A 10677-nucleotide genomic window follows, 5' to 3' on the forward strand; every position below is an offset into this window, starting at 1 on the left:
CAAGGAAGAATGGAAGAAAATCCCTCAAACAAGAATTGAAAGAATCTTGGATGGCTACAAAAAGCGTTTACAAGCTGTGATACTTTCAAAAGGGGGTACTACTAGGTATTAACCATGCAGGGTGCCCAAACCTTTGCATCGCTCCATTTTACTTTTTGTAATTTTTAAAATGTAAAAGATGACTATATACATTACAGACCAAAAGATTGGACACACCTTCTCATTTAAAGATTTTTCATGACTATGAAAATTGTAAATTCACACTGAAGGCATCAAAACTATGAATTAACACATGTGGAATTATATACTTAACAAAAAAGTGTGAAACAACTGAAATTATGTCATATTCTAGGTTCTTCAAAGTAGTCACCTTTTGCTTTGATGACTGCTTTGCACACTCTTGGCATTCTCTTGATGAGCTTCAAGAGGTAGTCACCGGGAATGGTTTTCACTTCACAGGTGTGCCCTCTCAGGTTTAATAAGTGGGATTTCTTGCCTTATAAATGGGGTTGGGTCCATCAGTTGTGTTGTGCAGAAGTCTGGTTGATACACAGCTGATAGTCCTACTGAATAGACTGTTAGAATTTGTATTATGGCAAGAAAAAAGCAGCTAAGTAAAGAAAAACGAGTGGCCATCATTACTTTAAGAAATGAAGGTCAGTCAGTCCGAAAAATTGGGAAAACTTTGAAATTGTCCCCAAGTGCAGTTGCAAAAACCATCAAGCGCTACAAAGAAACTGGCTCACATGAGGACCGCCCCAGGAAAGGAAGACCAAGAGTCACCTCTGCTTCTGAGGATGTTTATCCGAGTCACCAGCCTCAGAAATCGCAGGTTAACAGCAGCTCAGATTAGAGACCAGGTCAATGCCACACAGAGTTCTAGCAGCAGACACAAGAGGAGACTTTGTGCAGCAGGCCTTCATGGTAAAATAGCTGCTAGGAAACCACTGCTAAGGACAGGCAACAAGCAGAAGAGACTTGTTTGGGCTAAAGAACACAAGGAATGGACATTAGACCAGTGGAAATCTGTGCTTTGGTCTGATGAGTCCAAATTTGAGATCTTTGGTTCCAACCACCGTGTCTTTGTGCGACGCAGAAAAGGTGAACGGATGGACTCTACATGCCTGGTTCCCACCGTGAAGCATGGAGGAGGAGGTGTGATAGTGTGGGGGGGCTTTGCTGGTGACACTGTTGGAAATGTATTCAAAATTGAAGGCATACTGAACCAGCATGGCTACCACAGCATCTTGCAGCGGCATGCTATTCCATCCGGTTTGCGTTTAGTTGGACCATTATTTATTTTTCAACAGGACAATGACCCCAAACACATCTCCAGGCTGTGTAAGGGCTGTTTGACCAAGAAGGAGAGTGATGAGGTGCTACGCCAGATGACCTGGCCTCCACAGTCACCAGACCTGAACCCAATTGAGATGGTTTGGGGTGAGCTGGACCGCAGAGTGAAGGCAAAAGGGCCAACAAGTGCTAAGCATCTCTGGGAACTTCTTCAGGATTGTTGGAAGACCATTCCCGGTGACTACCTCTTGAAGCTCATCAAGAAAATGCCAAGAGTGTGCAAAGCAGTCATCAAAGCAAAAAGTGTCTACTTTGAAGAACCTAGAATATAAGACACAATTTCAGTTGTTTCACACTTTTTTGTTAAGTATATAATTCCGCATGTGTTAATTCATAGTTTTGATGCCTTCAAGTGTAAATGTACAATTTTCATAGTCATGAAAATACAGAAAAATCTTTTAATGAGAAGGCGTGTCCAAACTTTTGGTCTCTACTGTATATATTGATTTATTGCTTAAAACACAAAGTAAATGTGTCATCTTTAACTTTAGGCCTTTTAGGGAATATTTCATCTTAAATTGGCTTAACAATTCGTCATAACAGTAATTTTGACCCGGGGTACCCAAACCTTTACATACCATTGTATATAAATAGGAATGACTGTCATTATTATTATTATTAGATTAGATCTATATATCGGCCAAATTAGCTTTATAAATGTAATTCTCCTCCTGTGTTTATAATAAAAAAGTTGAAAAGACCATTACCGATTGTAGTGATGACCGTTCCTGCAAAGAAGAAGCAGCTCCCGATGTCCCAGTTGGTGGTGGCGTTGGTGCCGTTAGTTGCGATATCAGCTCCAGAGCTCAGCGCGTCTTTCACCTGCTGTGATGCCAAAAGATTCAGTGAATTCCCATCCTTTCTCGCGATTCATCATCACTTAATTAGGAGATGTAAGCTGAATGAGGAAGCGTTCTGCTGTAATCGGCAATGTCGGGGAGAAGGCGCTAGGGCTGCGGCCACACTTTTTACAATACACGTGTGACAAATCACAAAGAGGATCCTAGCATTTCTCTGGATATTTAACTGCAGTCATCAGTCTTCATCACTTCTGTCATAACCATTTTTTTTTTGCAACTCATCATGATCAGGATTCTGTCAAAATGCCTAACAAAAAAAAGTGATATTCTGCTAAGAATCCAGACCCCATGATGGAAAACAAATGGAGGCATTATGATTAAAGGGAAGGGGCTGTTCAGTACTTTTATATTGTTGACCTTTCATTAGGTCATCAATGTCAGGTCGGTGAGGGTCCGAAGCCCGGCACCTCCACTGATCAGCTGTCCTCAAAGCTGGCCAGATTTGATATTTTTTTTTATTGTTTCTCATGGTGGGCACGGGCTGGGTGGTGGACATCTTTGATTTGGATTGGACTTGAACCAAACCAAAGTTTTATATGGAAGAATCCCCAACACTTTTAGGATTAGATAAAATGACAGCCACTTACCATTTGACCTCTGAATTTCTTAAGTTGGAGGACCCCAAAGGTAACAAAGAACATCTCTTATTTTGGACAACTTCGCCTACCCCTCTATGATCCTCCATTTAATTCACGGGTACAAGAGAAATCTATGGCAGGCTGCACATTTGCCAGGTAATAAAAGCTCTTTTCCCCAAAATTTGAACATTTTATCAATTAGCTAATTGGGTGTCTGTTTCCGTTATAATCTGGATACTTCTGATGAGGTAAGTCCATTGTATTCCCAAAATATTACGTTATCTCCGATCTACCGAATAGGGGATAGCGCACTGATTGTTGGCGTTTCCAACCACTAGGATTCCCCAAAAATCTCCAAATTGGGCTCTGAAGCCAGGAACTGGGCTCCCCATCACCCCATCGTGAATAGGGCAGAGGTGCCCTTGTTTTACCTCCGCCCCACGATGTCTGCGGAATGCCGAGCTCATCCGCACCTCTGCTACATCCAGGATGAGGATCTGCAGAGCCTGGTTTCTGATTTGGGGATCAACGACGGTCCCAGTGATGAGACCTGTAATAAGTTATTCCCCATCTGTAAAATGGGGATAGCAGTATTTTGGGAATAATCCTTGATTGAAATCATTGCTCCTGACATTTATGGTAAAAATTCCAATATAAAATTATTAAAAAGTTCAGCCTGCTCTTTGCTTCTACTTGTTGGATGAATCTTGAACTTTTGTTCTGGAGATCAGCAGATGTCCTCTACATAGAGGTGTATACCGAATAAAACATATATAATCTGCCTGCCTATAAAGTAACATGCAATGTATCACCTGCGATGTAACAGCTGCTGAAGTAACAGACGCTCCCACCCTTAGAACAACTCATCTATAATCAATGGCTCCTTTCTCTACATAGAAGAGGTTGTGTTTTGTACCTCTGAGAATAATGTCACCATAGCCAGAGGGATTAACGAACAATTATGGACCTGTCAATGGACACCCTATGTTATTTTCCACTATGTGCATGGGTATATTAGTGTTAGGCTGAATTCACACATCCATGTTTCAGTCTGTGCGTGGACTGCCATGCCTGGACCAACCTCAAGTCCTAACAGTCTTACAGGTTGGCGGGTGGTGAAACAGAAGTTACCCATATAATTGTTTAATGGGAATCTGTCAGCAGGTTTTTGTTATAGAATCTGGGAGCAGCATAATGTAGGGGCAGAGACCCTGATTCCAGCGGTGTATCACTTACTGGGCTTCTTACAATACAATCAGCGTTTTATCAGCAGGAGATTATCACTAGAAGACTAGGTGTCTTGTGCAAGACAGTCCAACTAATCTGTAAACACGCCCCCAGCACTGATTGGCAATGTATATAGGAAACTGCCAATCAATGGTGTGAGGGGGCGGGGTTACACACTGCTCATCATTCTGAGATCTGCTAGATCTGCAGCAGATAAAACAGGGATTCTATCTAACTGCACCAAGCAAACTAGTAAGTGGCACATTACTGGAATCAGGGTCTCAGCACCTACATCATGCTGCTCTTGCATTACATAGCAAAAAAAAACAGCTGACAGATTTTCTTTAATAGGCAATTACTCTAATAGGCTGCAGTACTTGGTTATATTATGGTCGCTACGACCATTAGCAGCTAGCTAATTAACTGTCACTATATGAGTGGTCGTAACAATGGATTCCTAAGGTCCTGCAATGCCTGCACATGGGATAAGTGACATAGTGAATCAGAAGAACTATACTACATTTCTAATTGGAGGTATTTGATAATATTATTATTATTATAATACTTAGTACATATTGGGATAGGATCTTAGAGATAGGAATACCCCTTAAAGCCTTCACATTCCTTCCACACAGGAATTCCTGTTTCGACTGAAAGTGAGAAAGAGTTTAGAAGCTTAGACTGGCACCCCTACGACGTCATCGCAAAGGCTCATTATGACGAGCTTCGAGTCAGACACCTACGGCAAGCCTGTTAGACCATGCAGAGAGCATGGTCTAAGAGGCTTCTGTCAGTGCAGCACTGACAGGTGTAAAGCATTATACCAGCCATCAGACTAATAAAAGTTAAAGTCTCATAGAGGGACTAAGTAAAAAAAAAGCAATAAAAAACAATCTCAGAATCAGTTTAGCTGTTTTGGGAGGTGAGTATAGTTCTGGGACAGGTGAAATCTACTGTTGACATATTTTATATATTGATAGAATTCCTGGAAACCCATATACCGTATGTTCTTGGTGCTTCACTAAAGTTGGGCTCTCACCAGCACAAAGGTGTCCAGAACATCCTCCTGCACACAGATGTTCTCCTCCAGGAACCTTCTGCGGTGTTCCCTGAGGAGGTTCTGCTGCTGAGTCTCAAAGGGTTGTTCGAGCATCTGGAAGACCACCGCCCCCGTCACCAGGTACCCGAGGACGACGCCGAGCAGGGCCAACACCGTCTTCTTCTTCATGACGTTTTTACTCTGAGATGCCTCCTCCTCTTCAACCTCAACCTGGTCTCCGAGTAATATGGTGTCTTGGGATGAACAGGACAGTGGGTACAGAAAGCCTCCAGGAAGACCACCTACTGGAGAGTGGCAAGACACTGTACAGGGGGGAAAATACAAAAAGTGTCTAGTATCGCCAGTAATAATATAGAGGATACGACTATTCACAGTTCTGGTCGGCATCCAAATAATGCAAGTCACGTCATCCTGCCCAATAAACTGAGTACAAACATATATCACCAGGTGACGTACACTGCCAGTATCAGTACAGAAAGACGAAAAACCCAGGAGTGACCAAAAGGACCCTCTCCCCAAAGTACGGACCCTATTCAGACCCTATATCTTCAATAACTGATGGTCGACAGCTATCAAATCCAACCTTATAGTATGGTGTCTTCTCCATAGGGAGAGGGAATGAAGTGACGGGCTTCTCTCCCATGGGAACAAAGGATTGGGCATGTTAAAATCCAACATGTCTGATTCTTCCTCTCCTGACATCCACCATTGGGGAAGATTTGAGAAGTCTCTATAAACAGTACATTGTCATCATGTGTTCTGGGCTCCTCGCAATGGAGATCGGGGGTCTCAGTGTATGCAACATTGTAAATTGCACTGCAGATTTAAAGGGGTTGTCTGGTGAAAACAGGTGGTCACCTTTTCCTGGGACAGGAGATAACTTACTGATTGGGGGGTCTAATCGTTAAACGCGCATGGATGGGCAGAATGGGGCACTTTTAACCATGTCAGATGCCCGACCGCCGCGCCTTTCATTCTCTGTGGGGCTGCTGGGAAAATCCAAGCGCAGCATACCGGGGGCCCATAGAGAATGAATGGAGCAGTGGTTGAGCATGCGCAGTGCAGTGGTTGAGCATGCGCAGTGCAGTGGTTAAGCATGCGCAGTGCCGCTCCATTCTAACTGTAATGAAAGTTGCCCGTTCTGCCGATCGGTGCGGGTCCCAGCGGTCGAAACCCCAAGTAATCAACAAGTGATAACCTGACTATATCAATGCTAAATTCTGATGAGCAGTGGTGGTCTAGGTCCTGGCACCCCCAGCGATCAGTCTAAACAGTGCTGTGAAGTGCGGAGCTTCTGCATGGGCTACATGCACTGGGCAGTGTATGGGCTCAATAGTCTATCGATCCCATACATCGCTCTCTACGAACAGGTCATGCAGCAGCTCCGCACTTCAAAGAGGTGCATTGATCAGCGGGGGTCCCAAGAACCCCTCCAACAACAAATAGAGGCCCCTATAATATATCAGAATTTTTTTTTCTGATATCTACCTTTTGAGCCACCATTAATTTATTTTACAACCCTTTAGTGCCATTTTGGTCATCATCTCAAAATCTCCAGTGACCAACAAGTGACAAGCAGACCCCGAGATAACTAGAAGACCCCCAAAATGTAACCCGGATCTCTGGCCCCCATTAATGACATGGGAAGTTTGGAGATTATGCTACAGTCACATCTGAATTTCCAGATGAGATATTAATGGCAAGTAATGCCCACGTCTTCCCAATATCTTAAGGAAAACTCTGACTATGCAACAATTTTCTGACTTGGAAGAAGCATATCCCATTAAACATTGGAATTAATTAGTACACCCAGGGAGCAATCATTTCAACAGATACCACTGCCTTCTGTTAATGCTACGACTAAATTAACCCTGACATATTTATAAGCTTCCTTGTAAATCAAGTTTTTAATGAAGCTTTGGGTATAAGGACACAACTTTCCCAATCAGCCTATTGGATATTGATTTCCAGGTGCAATAAAATGGAAGCGATTGTGGATATCTTTATATTACACCTTTATTTCTATACGTTGTGTTTTGGTTATGTTTATTTTTTCACATACTAATTAGAATTTTTGTTCTAATGTGTCAACATTCTGCAGAACTTCACAATTCAGATACATATGTTTATATTGTACGATCGTTATTTCCATTAAACTCGTATTTGTTTATGTCTATTGTCTATCTGAACTTATTTAAAATTTGTATTTATGTTGTATATTGATTTTTAGGTTTGTACTACAACTTTGTATCATATGTTCACTATGCATATTTATCACCTAATAATTATTTTGTATATGTTTATGTGTATATTGTTTAGTGGTATTTATATATTCCATCTGTGTATATTTATATTGTACATTGGTTACTTATATTTATATTACACTTGTATATATATATATATTGCATTTGTATATGTCTATATTGCAATAATGCATATACCACATGTTGGCTATTTAGACTTATACTGCACCGGTACATTTTTTTATTGCATATTGGTTAGTTTATACACATATATAAATATATATATTATGCCGGAATATGTTTACTTCATTTGTTATCTATTTATGTTTATATTACACCTGCACATTTTTATACTGTATATTGAATATATATATACATAGTGGCATGGAATAAATAGTGCTCTAATAATAATAAATAACAATAATGTATATATATATATATATATATATATATATATTACACCTGCATATGTTGATATCATATGTTGGTAATTTAGGTTATGTATGTTTATATTTATTTGTTTATTTTACACCTGTGTAAGTTTATATCATCTATTGGTTATTTCTGTTTACCGTATATTATACTTAGATGTCTTTATATATCTATATACACATTCATATACACCGTACATATGTATATTGACTATTTCTATTTCTATTTTACCTGTCCATTTTTATATTGCATATTGGTTAGTTTTTATCCTATACCGATATATGACCGATATATTCATCGGGACATATATAAAGAAGCGGCGATGTCAGCAGAAGTGAGCGCGGAGCGGGTGGTGTCACTTACCAGGAGGGCAGGTGTCGGAGCCATCGGCCCGCGATGTCCAATATTGGATGATATAATAGTCACGCACCTGCACCCTCAGACAGGTATGCGCCCCCTCCAGCAGGGATGCAGCCCACCCTCTTGCATCTGATGCCCGGAGGAGAGTGATACCCACACTGAGAACTCCCTGCTATCCACACACTGCATGGGCGTGGAAAAGAGGGAGAGGATGAAATAAGATGTGGACATTGAGCCAGAAGGAGATAACGCTGGAGATGGAGAACGATTCGCCATAAGCGAGTGGAGGAGATGGGAAAGAAGCAATGTGGGAAATGCAGAATGTGTCCAGGACCTAAGGGAGGGAGTGATGCTGCTCCACCAGGGACCTGCGGGAAGATAATGCAATGGCCACAATTAACCATTTTTTCGCCAATGCCCAGCGAATGTTACTTACCGGTCTGGAAGATCTTCGCTTACCCTGTTCTTGTAGTGAAGGCCGTTGATTAACCCTTCCATCACGTAATGGCCTCATTAAACTAAACGGCAATTTTTTTTCGCATTCTGCCTAATGAGATTATAAGACGATAATCATCATCTGACTCCCTGCAGACCCCCGAGGATAATAACCCTTCTGCCCTGGCAGGAGCCAGACCGGGGCGCCGGTACCCTCTGTCTGCCAGCCCGGCATTTATACAGCAGTCCCATGACAAAACTTAGGATCCCTTAACCCTTTCCTTCCAAGCCTGATAGCACGATACACAATATGCAGACCGCAAAGCATCAGCCACTTGCCTGCTAGCGCCATGCAGCATTGCATGATGATCACCCCACCCTTCATGCCAAAATGCAGGGGAGCTCCCTTAAAGCTCCCTACTGTCAGACCTGCAGTGTCACTTAACCCCTTCCAAGTGCTGGCCCCATTTCTAGCCATGAAATAGTTAATGCTTGTTTGACATCTCCGGTCAGCACACATTAAATGGTGATGACAGTCGGTGGAGATCATGCCAAGTGCTACCTGCCACTTAACCTCGCTACTTAACCCCTTTGTGGGATGGATGGGCATCCAAAATCCCTGAGACTTGTCAGCCATACCGCCGCAGTGGAATCAGCTGCATGCTGTCAGTGTTGTGGTCACTGCTCAGTGCATCAGTATGTTGTGGTCCTGGTGAAATCTTGCAAATGGACGTTTTTCTTAAAGGGATATTAAACCTGTAGAAATCTTGCAAAAGTGCAAGATAACACTGAGATGTACTGAGATAACATAGTAGTTAAGTTCCAGGCTTTTCCCCAGTATACTATGTATAAGGGTAGGGTCACACAAAAGTCCGCCGAGAAAAACGGCACTGATGAGACTCTGATCAGACGTGGAGAGAAAAATAGAGTTTCTCCACCTTCTCCATTATGTTATCCCGTGAACATTAGACTGCACTCGGATGTCATCTGAGTGCACTCCGGTGTTTTTCACAGACCCAAAGACTTGCAGTGTTGATTTTGATTCGACACTCAGATCAAAATCTGTCATGTTACTGATTTTAATCGGAGGAACTGGTCCGAGGAAAAAGATCAGACATGTGCACAACCCCATAGAATAACATGGGCACGAGTGCTATCTGTCAAAACCATGGATAGCGTTCGTCCGATTTAAACGTTCATATACACAAGCCCCAATTATGTACTAAATTGTAAAACGCTGGGTAAGACGGTCACTGAAAGAAACTTGGGTGTATGGTGGACGGCAAACTCAACTTTAGTGATCAGTGTCAGGCGGCTGCTGCCAAGGCACATAAAATAATGGGATGCACTAAAAGAGGCATAGATGCTCATTAGGAGAACATAATTTTACCTCTATACAAGTCACTAGTTCGACCACACTTAGAATACTGTGCACAGTTCTGGTCTCCGGTGTATAAGAAAGACATAGCTGAACTGGAGCGGGTGCAGAGAAGAGCGACCAAGGTTATTAGAGGACTGGGGGGTCTGCAATACCAAGACAGATTATCAAACTTGGGGTTATTCAGTTTGGGAAAACAAAGATTTAGGGGTGATCTTATTATAATGTACAAATTTATGAAGGGACAGTACAGAGATCTGTATAATCATTTTTTACACCTAGGCCTTTGACAGTGAGGGGGTATCCTCTACTTCTAGAGGAAAATGGTTTAATCATAATCACAGAAGGTGATTCTTTACTGTAAGAGCAGTAAGGCTATGGATTCTTTACTGTAAGAGCATTAAAACGATGGATTCTTTACTGTAAGAGCAGTAATACTATGGAATATTTACTGTTAGGGCAGTGCGACCATGGAGTCTTTAATGTAAGAGCAGTGAGACCATGGATTCTTTAATGTAAGAGCAGTAAGACTATGGATTATTTACTGTAAGTGCAGTGAGACTATTGATTATTTACTGTAAGAAAAGTAAGACTATGGATTCTTTACTGTAAGAGCAGTAAAACTATGGATTATTTACTGTAAGAGCAGTAAAACCATGGATTCTTTACTGTAAGAGCAGTAAGACTTTGGATTCTTTACTGTAAGTGCAGTAAGACAATGGATTATTTACTGTAAGAGCAGTAAGACTAT

General features: G+C 41.7%; 1 protein-coding gene across 1 annotated transcript in view; it reads right to left on the reverse strand.

Annotated features, from left to right (window-relative positions):
- KCNK4 (potassium two pore domain channel subfamily K member 4) overlaps nucleotides 1-9238 on the reverse strand; it is a 39255-nt gene extending 30017 nt beyond the window's left edge. Inside the window, exons 1-4 of the mRNA XM_069738868.1 lie at nucleotides 8573-9238; nucleotides 8117-8481; nucleotides 5058-5380; nucleotides 2061-2178 (exon numbers count right to left, since the gene is read on the reverse strand). Of these exons, the coding sequence (XP_069594969.1) occupies nucleotides 2061-2178; nucleotides 5058-5246 (307 nt within the window). The 5' untranslated portion in view covers nucleotides 5247-5380; nucleotides 8117-8481; nucleotides 8573-9238. The remainder of the gene's footprint in view (nucleotides 1-2060; nucleotides 2179-5057; nucleotides 5381-8116; nucleotides 8482-8572) is intronic.
- Between the last annotated feature and the right edge of the window lie 1439 nt (nucleotides 9239-10677).

Source organism: Ranitomeya imitator, chromosome 9 (assembly GCF_032444005.1).
Source record: "Ranitomeya imitator isolate aRanImi1 chromosome 9, aRanImi1.pri, whole genome shotgun sequence".
NCBI lineage: Eukaryota > Metazoa > Chordata > Amphibia > Anura > Dendrobatidae > Ranitomeya > Ranitomeya imitator.